The 19,034-nt window shown below is 31.2% G+C and overlaps 2 protein-coding genes across 5 annotated transcripts; one reads left to right on the top strand and one right to left on the bottom strand.

Annotated features, from left to right (window-relative positions):
• Positions 1-520: 520 nt before the first annotated feature.
• On the bottom strand, positions 521-15,130 carry LOC126773883 (carboxypeptidase D). 4 transcript variants are annotated; one of them, XM_050495108.1, is made up of 13 exons: positions 14,961-15,124; positions 11,077-11,185; positions 10,515-10,679; positions 9,791-9,924; positions 9,163-9,299; positions 7,427-7,614; positions 7,310-7,339; positions 6,506-6,682; positions 5,319-5,437; positions 3,570-3,746; positions 2,599-2,691; positions 1,921-2,055; positions 601-713 (listed from the first exon to the last, which is right to left on the bottom strand). In XM_050495108.1, exons 2-12 carry the CDS (start codon positions 11,183-11,185, stop codon positions 1,948-1,950), a joined length of 1,437 nt encoding a protein of 478 aa, XP_050351065.1. In that variant the 5' UTR covers positions 14,961-15,124; the 3' UTR covers positions 601-713; positions 1,921-1,947. The 4 variants fall into 4 exon arrangements, with proteins under 4 accessions (XP_050351063.1, XP_050351064.1, XP_050351066.1 ...); XM_050495106.1 differs by lacking the exon at positions 1,921-2,055 and having other exon boundaries at positions 521-713; positions 14,961-15,130; XM_050495107.1 differs by lacking the exons at positions 1,921-2,055; positions 7,310-7,339 and having other exon boundaries at positions 521-713; positions 6,506-6,700.
• Positions 4,628-5,322, top strand: LOC126773888 (uncharacterized). The gene has a single exon (XM_050495117.1). It carries the CDS (start codon positions 4,683-4,685, stop codon positions 5,271-5,273), a length of 591 nt encoding a protein of 196 aa, XP_050351074.1. The 5' UTR covers positions 4,628-4,682; the 3' UTR covers positions 5,274-5,322.
• Positions 15,131-19,034: the final 3,904 nt, after the last annotated feature.

Below are 19,034 nucleotides of genomic sequence, written 5' to 3'. Positions count from 1 at the left end.
TAGAAGAAAATTTGTTCTTTATTTTTGTTTAATTTTTATTTTCAAAATAAATTATTATTACAATCTAAAAAATACTTCTATATCTAAAATGTATTTACAATTTTTCTTACGAATTTTTTCAATGTTGATCTATTAATTGTATGTTTCGTATAAACAAAACGAATCAACACAACAAGAAATACTCCGAAATAAAGAGTTATATTTAGCGTCTGCTTAAACTTATTTCTAATCGGTAGGTATACTATCAAGAGAAATTTTATTTTTCATATGGTATTCTAAAACTTCACAAGTGCCAAGACTTTAATATTATGTAGGAAGCATATTTTTTTCTACAATTCTATTTCTATATAAGTTCAAATCATAATCAAAATATGGTCAGAATCCAAGAAGTTAGAACATAATAATTTACAGCGAACGAAATAACAAATTAACGAATTTACAGTTTAATTGTGTACAAAAATTTAAACCGTAATAATACTTATTATTTACCAATATTATACTGAATTTTCCTTTTCAAACAACTAAACATTTCACACAAAACTCAATATAGTAATTTAATTTCGTTTTATTAGTGCCTGATTGCAAAATTACCCAAAAATATTGGAGACAAAGCTGTTGATAGAGTTTGTCAGAGAAGAGAAGATTCCAGAAGGCGCTGGCGGTGGGCGCGGCGGCAGCGCGGGCGGCCGGTAGTACGGACCGCCATCAATTCGCTGTCGTGATCAAATCTTCGTTTAATTAACTTTCTTTCACATTAGAGCAGTAATAAGCATTTTTAAAACAATATTGATCAAACGAAAGGATAGGTAATGTTATATCTACAATTACATCGATGATTTGTAGTTGTTGATGAAGTTATGTTCCTAGTTGTCAGCAATAATTTGTAAATCATTTTTGCATGTTTCATCATCTACCTATTATGTGCAAACTAGTTTGAGATGCTGAAAATGATGTTATTTTTAGAAACGTAAATTTCCCAAAAGAAGGAAAGCCATGCATGTTTATATTATATTTTACAAGTAAAAGAGAAAAGCATGCAATATTCATTTCTTACCTGGATCTTGTTCAATAATTTGATGGCCAATAGATATTATTAAAACAAATTTTAGTTGACTTTCACATTAACATTTAATATTATTATTTCAATTGAGAGCTTGTTTCGTGAAGAAGTTTGCTTAAGCTGCATTTTAACATGTTTATAGTTTATAGGTAATTATTTTATAATTAAGTAGATACACTTTTTTAATAATAACGTGCATATTTGTTTCTTTTGTTTCAAAAGCCATTAGCATGAAAAACGTTTGAAACTGAAGTGGATCATCGTTTTGAATTTATTTATTGAAGACACGTTGCTAAATTTGGTATAAGAATTAGTCACAAAATAAGAATAAATATTAATATAAAAACAATGTACACTTTAAAAAGGTTATGTTCTAAATACATGCCACTAGTATATTACACATATCATATACTACAAGTTCTTTTTTATAATTGTTTCTTGGTTGGATGTATGATATAATTTCGGAAATATTTTACAAGGCAAGTGATATTTGGTTTACGATAAATAAAAATATTTTGCATATATTTTTCTTTCAACGAATAATCTTTCAGATATCTTTTTTCTTCCAAGAATCTGCATGGAAATATAACTGGATCCCAAAATTATTCTGAATTACCTAAACATTTGGTCACTCAATAACTAGACAGTTTCCATGTTAGATTTTTATTAAATTGAAACAGAAAGTACATGTTAGAGTAGATAAGCATAGGTATTTTATTGTTTTTTTTTTTTTAATACGCTATATGTTAGAAGTGGCTTGAAAGGTAATAGTGCTGAATATTTTCTATGGGTACAAATGTTAAGTAATTAAGTAGTAAGTAGGTATTTAGTTCAACAATACCAATTGTTTTTAATTATACTTTTATATAGTCACTGTAATTATCAATTCAATCTTCGGGAAATAACATTTTTCCTAATTCCTGCGGTAGCGTGGTCGTAGTTGTGATTCTTTTTGACTTCGTCTTTGTCGTTGTGGCTCGGCTTGGTGCGTGTCCCTAGAGTGCAACTACATTTACAATACTGTATAATAAATACAGTACACTAGGTATATGCTATTGGCTACTGGATATTATCTGTACATTTGGCTTACATTAAAGTTTACTCGCGATCCCATCCGCATACACAGGTGTTTTCGTGACGCCATTACATACAGACAGACAAAAATTCTATAAATTGTAATTTAGTATATACTGTATAACATTCATTTATAAGTAGGTAGAATTATATAAGTTCCAACTTTTAATTTTTTTAAAAGTTCATTGTACAGGTCAAAATACTATAAATAATTTTTATTATTGCTTGATTTTATAAACATATTTAACACAAGTTGTAGGTATACTTTACCACCACATACATTACAACTATTTACCCAAATAAATTGTGTTCAATAATTCATCATCATATTTAGAGTTAGTTAATAATACAAGTTTATAAATTAAGCCCTTCACCTCGGCTTGTAATCGGTACAAAGGTATTTACTATTTACAAAATAAAAATATTGTATACCAAAAATATATACTGAAATGTAAGGAACTCACCTTAGCCGAATGTAGCGTTACATTTAATAAAGTTGGATGACTCTCTATAACAAAGAATTCTACTTCTTGTGGTAGATATCCTTCTGCCGCGACCTGTAGTAATGTTTTTGACATATCATTTTTGTTGATTACAAAATATCTAGTAGGTAGGTACCTACTTATCGTTATATATTAATTTCATATTTAAAGCTTCATAATTTTATCACAAATTTCGATCATAGATTACGTTTTTTTTAGAAGATTTGTTTAGCAGCTATCCTTATTATTATTATTTATTTCGACCACTAAGGATCATATATATACATAAAATAATGTCCTCCAGACCGATATAGAATAATCTCTCTTGATTGACGGCCACGGCAGTCAATCAAGACAGATTATCCAACTGTGCTGGAGATATTGTTGTGCACATGTGTGTGTGTGTGTGCACTCTCTTTTCTAAGGAATTATGAGAGCTTATGAGAACGAATTACGAATCGAATTATGAGAGCTAAGGATCTCATAATTCGATTCGACGGCAATCCGATACGACCGGAAAGAGTTCAGGCGCAGAACCAACGGTTTAACGTGCTTTCGAGGAACGTAGAACCGATCTAAGATTTGAACACAGAGGTCTTGTGTCTGCGGCCGTACATCTAGCCACTAGACCAACGAGGCAGTTACACACACACATTGTCACAATACAATAAACCATACAATATAAAGACAAAAATTACAAACAATAATTATGTCATAAATTAAATTAAATCAAATTAAATGAAGCAATGTCATGGATGTATTTATTGTCAATTTACACACTAATCCATTAATTTCAATTCCGATTTCTACATAAATTATTATTAGTTAGTACATGAATTATATTCCAATGATTCAAGTACTAACAGTCAACCCTACATTATATATCTGTATAGTAATTTTCAAAGCTGCCAGCAGTTTTTATATTAAAATATTAATAAAATTATAAACGTTACCTCGAGTTTGTATGTCCCGGGTAATAAAATACGCCAAAATTCTCCATATTTGGTGGTATGGTATGTAACGTCACGTCCCTTTACCCTTATGGAGGCCCGGTCTACCGGATTACCATTCTCATCCATGACGAAACCATGAGCACCGCGATGGGCTTCTGCCAAAAATTTTATGAGTGACTGGAAAGAAAAGATTCATTTAAGACTGATATTTTGAAACGTTTTATTTTGAATTAGGTTGTACACAAATGTAGGTAGGTATGTATTAATGACTTGGGCAGTTTCTTCTGCAAACCTTGAACGCGAAACGACATGGTATTGCTTTTTTAACAATAAATATTCTTAAAATTGTATTTAATAACTATTTGGTCCATTAACATTAATACTATTCCGTTATAATAAGTTTATTTTGTTTTATAATAATATATATATATATATATATATATATATATATATATATATATATATATATATATATATAATAAAAAGATAGTGAGTTTGTTTTTTTTTTATGTTATAGGCAGGCGGACGAACAAATGGGACACCTAATGGTAAGTGGTAACTCATAATACTCACTGGCTAACTCACCCTTCAAACTGGAACGCAACAACACTAAGTATTGCTGCTTAGAGGCAGAATATCTGATGAATGGGTGGCACCCACCCAGACGGGACTGCACAAAGCTCTAACACCAGTGTATTTGTTTAATACGATATCATGCATTAATTACTCAATTGTGATGATCGGTTGATGTATACACACTTTCAGGGTTACAGAAAAGGGCATTGGGTTACTACCATTGGGACCGATGTATATATTAATTGTTACAGTCGTAATCACGATGGGTAAATATGACTATTATGTATAAGATTAAATGTATATTATACTATATATTATTCGGCAAAAATAGTGAAAAGCTATAATTGAAAGAAATGTGTTTTGTTTATCTTTACAGTTTAATCTTTGAAGATACCACTATCTTATCGATATTATAATTTAACAAAGACTATATTAAATTTGTGCGTTTTATTTCTCGTTCAGTGAACAATCAGACATTGAAGATTCATTCCATACTTTAGTACCTACCTCTTAAATAATTACAATTAGAATTTTACAATGTGGTGTCGTATTTTGTTTTATTTTGTAATATTCCATAGTGCAGTTCTAATTAATGGTGAAATCAGAGAGGCAGTAGCGCATTTGATTTCAGAACATGTCAATGGGAGTATATATTTTACGGAGGCAAGTAATGGACTTCGTGTTTACGGCACAATAACGGGATTAAGTACTGGACAGTACGGTTTCCATGTACATGAGCTAGGAGACACGAGTACATGTATTGCGACGGGTGCGCACTTCAACCCTTACGGAAATTACCATGGCGGGCCAGATCACACCGTGCGTCACGTTGGCGATCTCGGAAACGTGCGGTTTGTCGGGAATACCGCAGTAATTGACTTCGTGGATAATGTCATAACACTTCGAGGTCGAAATAATATTTTAGGTCGTGGCTTGGTACTTCACGAACAGGAAGATGACCTGGGTTTAGGTGACCATGAGACCTCCTTAACGACTGGAAACGCTGGTGCGAGAATAGCGTGCGGTGTAATAGGAATACGATCACCATCCGATTGGAATTCCGGATTATCAGTTTATCCATCTTTATTGTTACTTTTTATCGGTCTGTTGTTTTTGACACTTAAATGATTGATTAATTATTTATATTTATTAATTTTATGTGTAATTTTGTACCTGTTTGTTGTCGTGCCAGTATTTATTGAGTTCGTGGGCCGGAGGATATTTGCAACAAGATATTTCCAAAGTTATTTCCATACATCCATGCCATAAGTAATTGTAATCCTGCATACCACCTGTAAAGAATATTTTTAATAATTACTGAATGATCTCTCACAGAAATGTCTTTGAATTAGAGTTTTAATTTTTCTAACATTAGGGAAATATTTTGAATTAAGAAGTAAATAAATTTGTCACCTAAAAATAGGTTATGTTTAATATGAATTTTGTTATATTAATATATTCTGTATTATTTATTGTGATTGCAGAAACCCACTAAGTTGTTATTTTCGCTTAAAGATACGATATTTTGATTCATTATTTTAATGTCAAAATCCAAAGATGATGAATCCGAAGATGTCTCATGAACTTATCTAGAAAAATGTACAGTGGTGTCTAAAATTGCCTCTCAATCGATTCCTGTAATAGTGATGCTCCTAAATTAAAGAATTTCGTAAGTGAAAAACAATTATATTCTTCAACTAAGCCTTAATTCAAAATCGACTATACAATATTGTGCCCAGCGTAGATTGATTCTAACTACGCGATCGCATTTACCATCACTTTCCAATCACCTTCTAATTTTCTAATTATAACTAAATTTAATTATCAAATAAATAAATGGTGAAATAAAAATGCAATTACCTACTTAAGTATATAAAGGTAACAAATAATTAAATGTCTAACTGTATGACCTTCGCCTAAATAAAATGATTATTTTTTAATATAAATAAAGAATTTATTACGGACTAGTTTTGTTTAATCTGTAAATTTTATAAGTAGTTATTAGTTGCTAAACATAATAACCTACTTATATATTTTTATGATTTCATACGAATTTGAAAAATATACATAATGTTAAATATATCTAGGTCAATTGGCTCAAAGACGAAAAGTTTCCATTCAATAGAACCAACTATGATCTCTCTTATCTTGTATATAGATGTAGAAATGATAAAATGTATTACAAAATAAATGATGAATGGCTTGCATTGTATTCTAAGAGAAAGAAAATTCAAGTTAAGTAACTACGTCCTTTTTTTAGGAACACATTTCTATTTTGAATTTTGAAGTCATAAGAAAGAAAATAATTTCAGTTAACTTACGTTAGGAAAGACATGTGACGAAAATTGTTATCTGGTTACCTGTTAGTGGGTACCAAGCAGCACCATTTGTGATTCCTTTCTCGAACCTTGACGAGCCGGACTTGCATGACACTCCTCGCGACATCTTAGCGTGGTTGTTTGAGTAAACGAGTGCGAGGTGACGGAAGACGTCGTCGTCCGGAGCGATAGACGGAGTGTGCGCGTAGTTTTGGAAAACTGCGTTTATTATGTTATATGTAGAAAAAAAATTAAAGTTAGTAATGTACTGTAATATCGATGTTTAAAATTGAAATAACTTATGTTCTTGTTATATATTTATTTGGTTGTAGGACGTTGTGCAAGCTCGTCTGGGTAGTTACCAGCTTTGTGAGTGAATCAGTGTTTGTGGTGCCTTGGTGATGTAAGGGATGGTTAATATTTCTAATGGTGGTCTATGTCTATGGGTAGCAGTGGTCATTTACCATCAGATGGCCCATTTGTTACAGGGCACATAGCTAGAGCTAAATGCTTCAGCTTAATATGGTATTAAACAATATATAGATAATATATAACTGATTTCTGTAATACAGGTCTTTGAGCCTAGCTCAGAAATCAGAGACTTCATTATAATTTCTTACTTTTCATGTGAATAAAGATGATTATTATTATTAAACATCGAATTTTAAATAGGTGGTTTTAATTAAAAATTAATACAATCCTTAGAATGAGAAGGTAGGTACGTCATCGACGCTAAACTAATGTGAACTTTTCGCATGCTTCTTATGCATATAGAAAATTTAAAATTATAATTATTCTGATAAAAAATATTTTATTATGTGTCTTGAATAAAATTGATCAATTCACCTGAGCATAATACCGATGATCTGCATATTCCTGATAAGCAGCAGGAAATAACATAAAAAATTGAGCATCTACTTTATATACTGAAAATAAATTACAAATTTATAATATTATAGTTACTAGCACTGGGCGTGTTGTCGAAGGGGTAAGAGGCGACGAGCGCGCCACCGTGCAGCGAGCCCGACACCACGAACTGTATCTTGCTGATCCATTCCTTCACCGCCTCCGTCTCCGGTTGCGGTTGCTTTGTATTCGCTTTGAAGAAGTCCGGGAAGTTGCGGTTTAAGTCATACCGGCGAGCATTATGTCTGTTTAAAATTATAATTTTTATGTAACATTGGGATGCATTCTATTTTTTTTAAGTTTGTTATGCTTAGGAAGTATATGATACGGTTCCACATTATCTGTAGAAGAAAATAAGAAAAAAAACACATAGTTTTTTTTTTAAATTTAAGGTAAGTGGCAATAAATATATTTTTGAAAATGTTAACAATTTCCACAATTGCGCCTTTTTATTATTTTAACACGTCTTTATAAACTTTCATCTGATTTGAACCTCATTTGAGTGTTCTAGTTTTATATTTTATTGTAATCAACAATTAGCAAAATCTCTCTTTACCTGCTAGAACTTATTAACTTGATCACCTCACTTTATCTCGATTTAAAATAAAAGCAATTGGAAATGTCGTTCTAAATGTGTGTATTATTTTTTAAGACTTATTTAAATTATCTATAATATTAACTAGTTTTCTACGTCAAGTACAAATAATTATTTAAACTAATGTTCATACTACAAATAGATTGCTAAATACCTACTAAGATTAGGTAGGTACCTATTTACTATGGCACTAACTTTTACCTATTTTGTTAAATTCACAAAAATGATGTCATAATCAGCCAAGCGAATGTATGTCAACATTGTCATTAGTTCTGGCATAGATTTTTAGTTATGATAATTATATCTATACATTGACTAAATATAACTACATAACGAAAAGTTGGGAATTTTTAGTACAAAGGATAATTTTGTTATTTTTTTTTATATACAGTTGATTAATAGTGTGTCCGTGGACGCCTTTAGGATAAATAAAGCAAATTCATTATCATATCAAGTGTAATTACAGGCACAAGGGACATAAAATCTTAGTTCCCAAGGTTGGTGGCGCATTGGCTATATAAGCGATGGTTGACATTTCTTACAATGCCAATGTCTAAGGGCGTTTGGTGACCACTTACCATCAGGTGGCCCATAAGCTCGTCCGCCTTCCTATTCTAAAAAAAAATCACTATTATACCGAGTAATACAAAATTGAATGATAAACGTCTTTTTTTGTTTAATTGGTTCAACGGTTGAATTTTCATCACCAACTTCTTTCTAACAACTCGTTGGATTTTACTGCATTTCTTTGCCATAGTCTAGTTTATTTATCCGGCATAGTTTTGAGTAGGTTATAATTATACTATGTAAGTATAATATTTAATTTAATAATAATAGAAAAAATATGTTTTATAATATAGTCGTCAAAAGGTGCCTTTAAGAATAGGTACTTCAAGTACTAATAAATCGTATCGTATATCAATAAGCATAACTTTGTATTTTATTTTGCTAGATTTAAACAAAAAGGAAAGATTAAATTATTATTAATTTAATTGAAAAACTAAATCAAACCGTATTAATTAACAAAGAAATATCACTGGTTGAATCTCTAATTTCTCATGTGTAAAGTCGGGATGTATAGTAAATAAATAAATGATAGATAGGTATAGCCTAGGTAAACTTTTTGTTTTTTAAAATAAACGCCTCAAAAATCCGGCCGGTTCTGGTGATTTTGTAAATAAACATAAAATAAACATACCTGCCGTGGATTGTATCACATTGTCCTTCACGGGAGATAAGAAAGCCATCGGGATTCATAGATGGCATCAAGTGAATTCTCGTATTCTCTAACAACCATTTTATGTATGAGTCTGTTTCATAGGCGGTGGCCAAATACTGGAAAAATAATTTTACCTTTAAAGTAAATGGTATTAGTATTGACGATATTGTTTTCAATTCTCGAATATGTTCTTTATTTACAATACACAAAAAATATATTGATTTTTTCTTAAATCTTATTGATATAAGGAAAAATAAATATATTAAGCATAATTTTATAGATACAATATAACCTAGTTGTATTAAAACGTATTTACATGTAACAAATGAAACAGTTTACTATAAATTTACGGTAATATTCATCATTCATTTAAAATATAACTTATATATATTTTTTTATAATGAATTATAGAGCGAAATACTATAAGGGATGTAACAAATATAGGTAGGTACCTATTTACTATGGCGTATGGTTAAATTCACAAAAATGATGCCATAATCAGTCAAGCGAATGTATGTTAACATTGGCTTTATATTTTTGTGGAGCTTACGAGTTACGGATATAATCTATAACGATTAAAATACGAATGATATAATTTGTAGATTACTTGTATGAGATGCAACAGCAGTTCGCGACCGACAGCCTCGTTGCCGTGAATGTTAGCCACGTACTTCACGTCAGGTTTTCCGATCATGTGTTCATACGGTGATGCCGAAACCACCATCACCCATAAATCACGACCTGTATAATCGCAGATGAATAAAATCATGCCTCACTTCACTTTGTGGAGTTTTTTTTAATATAAATATATTGTTTTTAACGACTCCGTGTAAATTAATTTTAAGCGGTAAATAATTATTTTATTTAAATATATTATTTTATGGCTTTGATATCTTATTATATAGATATTTGTGATATATAATAGCGCAATTTATATAATCTGTATAACAGCCATGGTTTTCTAGCCTTTCACGGTAGCATGCGCAAGCGATCCCCTGAAACGCTCCTCGTTAAAACGGAAGGAGTACCGCTGGTTTTTTAGTGGGTATTCCGATGTTCGGGGCACACTTGGCGCCTTAAACACCGGGGAGCCCTACTGTTCCCGTGTGGGAAACGCGTAATGCGTTTTTACAGCAATCAAAAAATGGTTTTTTTAGCATTTATTAGCAAATCCTTGTTTTAATGTAGGTACATACATATTTATTAAATATTTTTCTTATAAAATTAAATAAAACGATCTCGATTAATTGATTTGTTAATATTCATGGTTACATGGTCTACATTGTTACGAATCTACGCGTAAAAAATCATATGATTGTTAATTTAATTACCTTGTACGGATTTTCCGATTGAATAGAGGGCCGTAAGAGCAGGGTACCGAGCGGAGATGGCACGAAGATACCTCGTCATCTCTTCGTGATCATGGTATTTGAATTCCAGGTCTGGGCCAGTTTCTCGTGATTCTACTTCGCTTAGATTTGTAGACACGTCATCTTCTGTAAACAAAAAACTTATACCTATACAGATGAAGTAAGGCCAGTCAATTCAGCATGCTTTAACTTAATCCAATACTCTTAGAAGTACTACACTATTAATGACTTATTATTTTACAGATGTATGTCTGATATCATTGATTACTAATTGAATACTAGAATAACTTTTGAACCAATTGGCGCCATTAAAAGACTGATCTTGTTGCTCTTATAAATATAATTACTTATCAATTAAATTTAAGAATAATCCAAAGAAATAATATAATTATTCTCTACCTTGATATACGAATAGTAAAAAAAGTTTTTGTTGATTTTTATTTATTTAAAGTTAAAAGTGCAAACTTAGTTTTTGTCTCTTCAGCTCCGACGAAGTTCAATAATAGGAATAGGTTATAATTACCCGTTGCGTAACCTGCACTAGAAGGGTATTGTCCAAAGCTTCCTGTGACTATGTTCATCAGCAGAAAGACATTGACTGTCCATGATGTCCATTTTAAGCGCAAATTCATCTATAATAAATATAATTTAGTCTATTTTTAGTGTTATTTTCAATTATGATTATACACTATATCAATATTGAAATAGCTATCTATTCCCCGCGATTCGAACTTAAGTGAATGTGCTATTTCATAAATTCGCCGATCTGTGTAATAGCTCAAGAAGACGATTTGCCGAAGCGACACAAGACTTGCTATTTATTCATTTTTCGATTTTTCCATTTTATTTAGCAATTTTTTATATGATCAAAATTACCATCATCAAAATAAATTCATGCCAAGGATGTAATAAAGTTATATAATAATATATAATATCCTGGTACATTATTCACACACGGCCATCTGATTCCAAACTAAGCAGAGCTTGTACTATGCAAACCAGACAACTGATATACTACTTTATTTTTGTAAATACATACTTATATAGATAATTACACCCAGACCCAGGACAAACAGCCATGTTTATGCACACAAATGTTTGTCCTGGGTGGGAATTAAACCCACAGCCTTCGGCGTGAAAGGCAAGTATCTACCAACCACGCCAACCGGCTCGTGAAAAAAGTTATTAAAAATACAAATGAAAAAAGTTCAATGTAGTTCAATTTTATGCAATAACGATTAAATATCCTGGCTTGTATTAACATAACAGTGTAAGATTTAATATTAACTGAAAATGCCCAATTTGTACGATGTCAAATGACTTCTTTAAATACTAATTAATAGTTGCAACTGTAACGTACTGTAAAGTGTAACCAATCTCCGGACTGAGATTGTGAATATATTAACGTCTGAACTACAAGTAATAATAAGAGAAACCGCGGATTTTGCTGCCATTATAAAAGATATAAGCTTCTATTCATACGATGACATGAAAAACGCTTTACGAAAAGGGTCGGAAGAACATAAAGCTCTCATTTCCAAATTGAACAATTTACTTAGTGCAGTCAAAAATCTGGAATTAACTTTATCACAAAAACAACAAGGCTCTCGAAATTCACTGTTTATAAGAGCTTAAAATCTAATTAAAACTATTGAACAGATAAGTTGTGTAATAAATTTTTCCTTTGACGATGTAGCTTGCTATAGAGTAAAAAAAGAAAGAAAAATAAATTTATCACATAATTCAAGAATATTAGTATGCTGATTCGTCAACGTTAATCAACTGGAATTATATATATCGAAATGTTACCATGCGATTGATTGCGTGATGATGAATGAATGAATGATGATGCGTATTCGCGAAAAAGAAACAAATATTTTCAAATTATTATATTAATCCAATAAAATTAAAAGAATTTTAAGATCAAGTTAGACACCTTGGTGTTATAATAGATTTTGAAATGAAATTTAAAAGCAATATGAATAAAACTGTCCGTACTTGCTTTAAGATGCTTAACTTTACCTATCAACCGAATACAAGATTTAACATAATAACAGTATATGCTTTACCACGTGGAAGGACGCCCATGCGATGGACCGACCAAATAAAAACAACTGTTGGCGGTCCTTTGCATGAATGCACCAGGCTCACCACTAACAGGGACATATGGCGAAGGCTCGTGAGGCGAATAACATCTGCGCCATAACATCTAACTTCATGACGACCAAGACCGCTCTGACAAGAGTGTCACGACGAAGAAGAAGATGCTTAAAAAACTTTATACAATGCTTATATAATGCTTCAAAAACTTTATGGCAGCATTACTATCTAAATGATGTTGAAAGAATTTACATCTAGTCTTGTTTACATTATTAATTCTGTACGAAACTGAAAACATATAATGTATGAGGACAGGTTTAATCTCTTTTAAATGGACTTATTAAACAACCCTCAAATTAATGTTTCTTTATAAAATGTGTACCTAACTTAATATCTAAAATTGGACTACAAGTTGCTAGCTGCTCGTAAGCTTAGGTTTTAGGCCAACCATTTTATTTTTAATTAAGACAGGATTAATTTGGACAAATCTCGCTTTTAAACAGAGTTTTAAGAAACTACAATTATATCTTTCGCAAGTATACTGATACAGATATATTTTCTAATACAATGTACAATTTCAAAAATTATCATTATCAAGGTTATCATGTAGTTTTTATGTAGTACGTTTTATCTTTTTATAATTTTAACAAAGCGTATGTACCAAATATTATTTAATATTTAAAATTTAAAAATGATACATCATCATAAGCATGAAATGCATAATATGCCCTTAATTTAGAGTAGTATAGAAAAAAAGTAATTGCTTAATATATATTTTTTTGTAATTAAGTTGTGTGTCCTCTGGTTAGTAAGCTTATTCAATAAATAAAAATAAAATAAGTAATAACGATTGTACAAATTTAGGATATACTTGTTTAATTTTCTTTTCTAATACTTTTTCGAAACATGCTTTCTTTTTTTTTTGGATACTTTGCGCGAGCGCAACCGGTCTATTATTCAAGGTCACTAGGTCAGTGGACCACCCTCAGTCACAGTGCATCGACCTTAACTTCAAAATTAAATACCGCTGTACCTTCCTGCCCTCTAATTTTCTCGATGATGGTAGCGGTGCAGTGTAATTTACATTGATGTATTGATTGATCAAGTGAAATTAATCTCTGATTTAAATATTTGATGCTTAATAAAGTCAAATCTATTTCGTTTTATATAAATTAGTTATTATGATTTTATACTATTTTATTGCTCGTAAGATTTAATACTGATCAGATCAAAACAGAATATCAATATAATAATACAAGAAATTCGCTTTTGAATTCATTAGACCGGACGGAACCAGGGTTTGACTTTCTTTTCGTTGTTCGATATTGACACGGTAACCCTAATGTCAAATTATTGTGACTTTTTAAAACTCTCGTTTTTACTTGATTCGTCTCAAAATTTAAAATCAATTACATAGTGTCAGAATAATAAATAAAAAAAGATATTCAAATTGAATCCTTAAGAATACCTAAACATGCGCTACTAAAAGAGTAAATCATGTTTGTAGGTTTTTATGTTTAGTATTGTAACTGAAATATAAATATAATCTCAAAGAAAAACCGTAAAATTGCCAAGTATTTTCTAACATTTCATATTGGACGTTGAATATTCAGCGCACTTTTTAATCAGTGAAAGTATTGTGATTTAAATTTATGTATGTGACACAACAACACTGACTTTTATTCACTGGAATATCTGGGACTTATAAAAATTTATTATTTACTTATTTTATTTGTTTTCCTCATATAGTTTGTTCTAGAAATAATGAAGTTTTATTAATGTCAGTGGATTAAGTACGAGTTCTTAAGCCTTTATAGCTAGTGTATCACGTGTAGTCGTAATTCCCAAATATTTTTTGTAATTTTGACCATCATTGACACTTTATATGTCTACAGTGTTGTATAACTTTAATCCTCTTCCTTTTGTTATAAATACTAAAAAAATTAGTACGACGACCCACGACGATTATTGAAGTTCACATATGAATACCTATATAAACTTAAGTACTATGTATATTTAAAATAAAATCATTTGATAGTATTTTAAAGAAAACTAGTCTGCATGAATTGATTAAAACTGTACATTTTTTTTACTTATACGGCAAGACACGTTTACAAGCAACTTTACATAAATAATTAATTAATGCTGAACTTCACAATCCAATAAATAATTATGTGGTTAATTCTTTTTTAGAAGATCTCTTCTAATAAGCGTATGTATTTCTTGATAAAGTTTGTTTTTAAGTTAACTATAGTAAAGGTAATTAAACAAAATTGATACAAATATAAAGAAATGTGAAACACTTACCTTTAAAGTTGTAAGCGCCGGGTTGCTATACTGCTACAAACTTTTTGTTGTCATTGATAGTTACGATGTACTCTTATAACATATAAAAGGAATGCGACCGCGTAAATTTCGAAACTTATTGTACCGATAAAATGGTAGCTTTGATAGGTCCTTGCCAGGGAGCGAACGAGACTCGACTGGCAGCCGCGTCGCTTAGTTGCTGCTGCTAACCATGAGCACGGCATCATCTGCGTCATCCATGCCGCCACACGACCGTAAAGTGCTTTCTCTCAAAACAGTACATCTAAAACTAATCGTAATCCCAAGGAATAAGGTTTACTTCTTTTTTAGGTACGCGGAAAATCCTAAAATTAGGTATTTTCTTCTTTACGACTGTGGTTATAAAATTGAATTTACTAAATTAACTAATAGACTTGAAGTGACGTAGCTTCACGCCTTCTCATCTGGCACTTTTCCCGCGGATAGAGTTTCTTTCTCGTCTACTCGATATATAATATGAGAAAATTCTAAGTGAAACTTAATAAGTCTACATTGTTTGGGTCCACTTACTTTTAACTTGTCCATTATATACGTGCTTACCTTTTAAAGACTAAACTAAAAGCTTTATTAAACTTTAAGAAATGTGTCAGTTTCGAGCGAAGTACATAAGTTATTACATATTTATTAACAAAATTAAATGAGTACTCTGACCTCTTGCCAGTGCTTATACGTTATGTTTGTTAATCCAGTAGTAACTTGTAATTAAATTGAATAAATGTATAAAGTATAATCAAACCTTTAAGTTATATATAATGTATTTATTATCTTTGTTGCAAATCTATTAAAAAAAATAATTAGTCTAGTACATTTTCAGTTAGAGTTTTAAAAGAAACCTCTTATTTTAGATATTCCGTCTAAGCATGCTTATTAGCTTGTTACTTACATTAACACAGTATAAACTGTTAATGTGTTTGCACTGTAAATTACTTTGTGTCTACTTTTATTTTATATAAATAGGATTGAAAAAGGTATTCGTAGCCATTTTCCAAGTTGTGTTAAGTATTACCTTGGTTTCGAGGTCTCTCATCCCCAGCAAATATGGGTCAAGGTTAAAAAGTTCTATTTCCAACAAATCCTACCTTCCAATTAAACATATTCTCTCAACTGAACGTCAACTTTACGAGAACGTGGTTCCACCTGACCTCAAGATAAATTATACTTACTATTTGTGTCTCAACTTCACTTCTATTATTAAACTAACTTTGTCCATGGCATCGTTTGCATACAATTAAAAAGAAGCATTGGAGCATAATCCAATATAAGCTCCAGCGTGGGGTTGTGGACATAAATATAGCAGTAGAGAGGACATAAAGTGTGACATCCGATATATGCATCCTCATTCCTCACGACGTTTTACTTCATCACATAGCTAAAGATCTTGAATTATAAAGGTGAAAACTCAGTGGTGCTTGTCGGGATAAAAACTTGAACTTGAGTTAAGACCTAGATGTTTTGTCCATTAAGACATATTGGGTCTACATCTTTATCTTTTTGTATATTCTCTATTTTACGAGGATTTATTATATTTATACAGTGATAGGTCAAAAAAAATGTATGTGGACACGATAAATTTTGCTAGGCACTATAACACACAAGATGCACCAACGCCAAAAAATTTCGTTTCATTGTCGGGGTTTTTAAAAATCTTTAAATTATCTGCAATATCTTCATTTCATTAGAGTAGAGACAGACTGTCTGGAACACTGAAGACAAAAATATAAAACATTGCGATTGAAAAATTGAAGTGTTTGAATTTGAAGCTGTGCTATATAAAATCAGCAGTTTCATCCTAATCTTTAAAGGCGCGAGGCGTTTTTAACCGCGAGGCCGTAAGCCACGTGGCCCACGCCTTATGTCGCCTCTGTATTTATATGCTAGCTTATAAACTGTTTAATTTTCCAACAATTAAAAAACAGTATTAATATTATCACTACGCTAGGTATTCTCCGCACCTTAAATTCTTTACATTTTCCGGGATAAATACTCGGGATTGAATTCAGGGTATTGAGATTCACAACCGCTTAAACTAGCCACGACTTAAACGGAACAGTTATTAGGTAATATATTACTATTATATGATATTATTATATACATTAAAGATACTAAAAAAATTAGTACGACGACCCACGACGATTATTGAAGTTCACATATGAATACCTATATAAACTTAAGTACTATGTATATTTAAAATAAAATCATTTGATAGTATTTTAAAGAAAACTAGTCTGCATGAATTGATTAAAACTGTACATTTTTTTTACTTATACGGCAAGACAGCTGTATAGTATGCGTAATATATATATATATATATATATTTACAAGTAATTGAGTAATTGTACATTTTGATGTAAAAAATATAGCATTATATTTTCGTGCTATTTAAAAAAACTTAAACTAACATGACACTTATTGTATTTGTTACAATATAATAATTTTCGTTTCAGAGGTACGTTGACCCAGAACGTGTTCCCATCTAAAGTGAAAACACATTCACTTATCGGTCCAAGTCAAATAATATCTGTTGATCAAGGTAGCAATTATAGGTAGGTATTAAAATTCTAATTTCGTTATTCAATATAATAAGCTGGGGCATCTCCCAGCGGTAAGAACGCGTGAATCTTAATCGATGATCGTGGGTTCAAACCTGGGCAAGCGCCACTGAATTTTCATGTGCTTAATTTGTGATTATAATTCATCTCGCGCTTTACGGTGAAGGAAAACATCGTGAGGAAACCTGCATGTGTCTAATTTCATTAAAATTCTGCCACATTTTTATTCTACCAACCCGCATTGGAGCAGCGTGGTGGAATAAGCTCCCAACCTTCTCCTCAAAAAGATAAGAGGAGGCCTTTAGCCCAGCAGTGGGACATTTACAGGCTGTTACGGTACAGAATTCAATAAAGAATCATTACGCTTAATTATTCATAGCAAAATTAAAATGTAACATCGACTTGAAAAAATATTACTCAGACCTGAAAAAAGCTGATGAAAGAAACTCCGCGAGTTTTTTGTTTTAATATAATTGTCCACACAGACGGTGTGAACAAAAGAGGAATATTTAGTTTTAATTCATTATATTTTCTAAGAAAGTATATACTTACTACCTTGATACCTATATACTTTCTTGGAATATATAGGGTTATTTGAACGGGCGCGCAGCTTAATAACTTGATTCTTAGTAGTATGAAAGGTTAAAAGTTAAATAAATGGTAGAAGGAAAATCTTTATTTAGCTCAGACCGACGCGGGTGTAATAAATTGTGGGTAATTATGTTAAACCTTATCGTATCGCTCCCATTAGACTCGTCTTTGATTTCAATTTAAAATATTCTGATGTCTGCGTCATCTGATTTGATCATGCCATTTCATAAACATAATAAAAAACATAAACGATTTTCTCAGAAATTATAACGTACATATCTACTGTTAACACCAGTAAATAAGTATAAACTTATAACTAGTATTGACCGATTACGCAGGGTTAGTATAATATAATAGGGCAAAGTCTTTTGTGGGACAATGTTTAATGGATCCCAAAAACGTTCAAAAATATTCTTTCAAAAGAATATTACAAAACCCATGATTTTTATTTAGATGATTTCAAATAAAAATTTCAATTATAAATATGAAATATTAAAAAAAACCCACTGAGATTCTTCTGCCGATTATTCTCAGATAAGTGTCACACATCACATGTTAAATAAAAAAAATTACTTTTGATTCTTACCATGTGCAATATGTGCGGTCATAATTTGTAAGGAAACTATTTTAAATTTTTAATTCTTGATATTCATAATTATTATGTAAATACGTCTTTTCTATTACTTGTAGCTATATAATTATTTTCTGCCTCGTTGGTCCAGTGGCTTGATGTAAGGCCACGTACCCGGTAGTCCTGGGTTCAATTCCCAGGTCGGGCCAATAAAAAGTTGTTGGGTTTTTCTGTCAGAAAATTCTCAGTAGCAGCCCGGAGTCTGGAAATTGGAAGTGTATCACTCCCGTGCCTCGGAAAACACTGAAAGCCGTTGGTCCTGCG

This window comes from Nymphalis io, chromosome 15 (genome assembly GCF_905147045.1).
Source record: "Nymphalis io chromosome 15, ilAglIoxx1.1, whole genome shotgun sequence".
In the NCBI taxonomy this organism is placed as follows: Eukaryota; Metazoa; Arthropoda; class Insecta; order Lepidoptera; family Nymphalidae; genus Nymphalis; species Nymphalis io.
Note: the sequence above shows the minus strand (reverse complement) of the source record. Positions and strands in the feature narration are given on the sequence as shown.

Bases quoted from the DNA above. Each gene is read 5' to 3' on its own strand.
- LOC126773888 (XM_050495117.1), top strand. From the start codon at position 4,683: ATGTGGTGTCGTATTTTGTTTTATTTTGTAATATTCCATAGTGCAGTT.
- LOC126773883 (XM_050495106.1), bottom strand. From the start codon at position 11,185: ATGAATTTGCGCTTAAAATGGACATCATGGACAGTCAATGTCTTTCTG. The intron at 7,615-9,162 runs GTATGTTTATTT...AATTTTAAACAG, and splicing joins TGTGATACAATCCACGGCAG to ACATAATGCTCGCCGGTATG. The intron at 2,692-3,569 runs GTAACGTTTATA...ACATTACTACAG, and splicing joins CCGGGACATACAAACTCGAG to GTCGCGGCAGAAGGATATCT.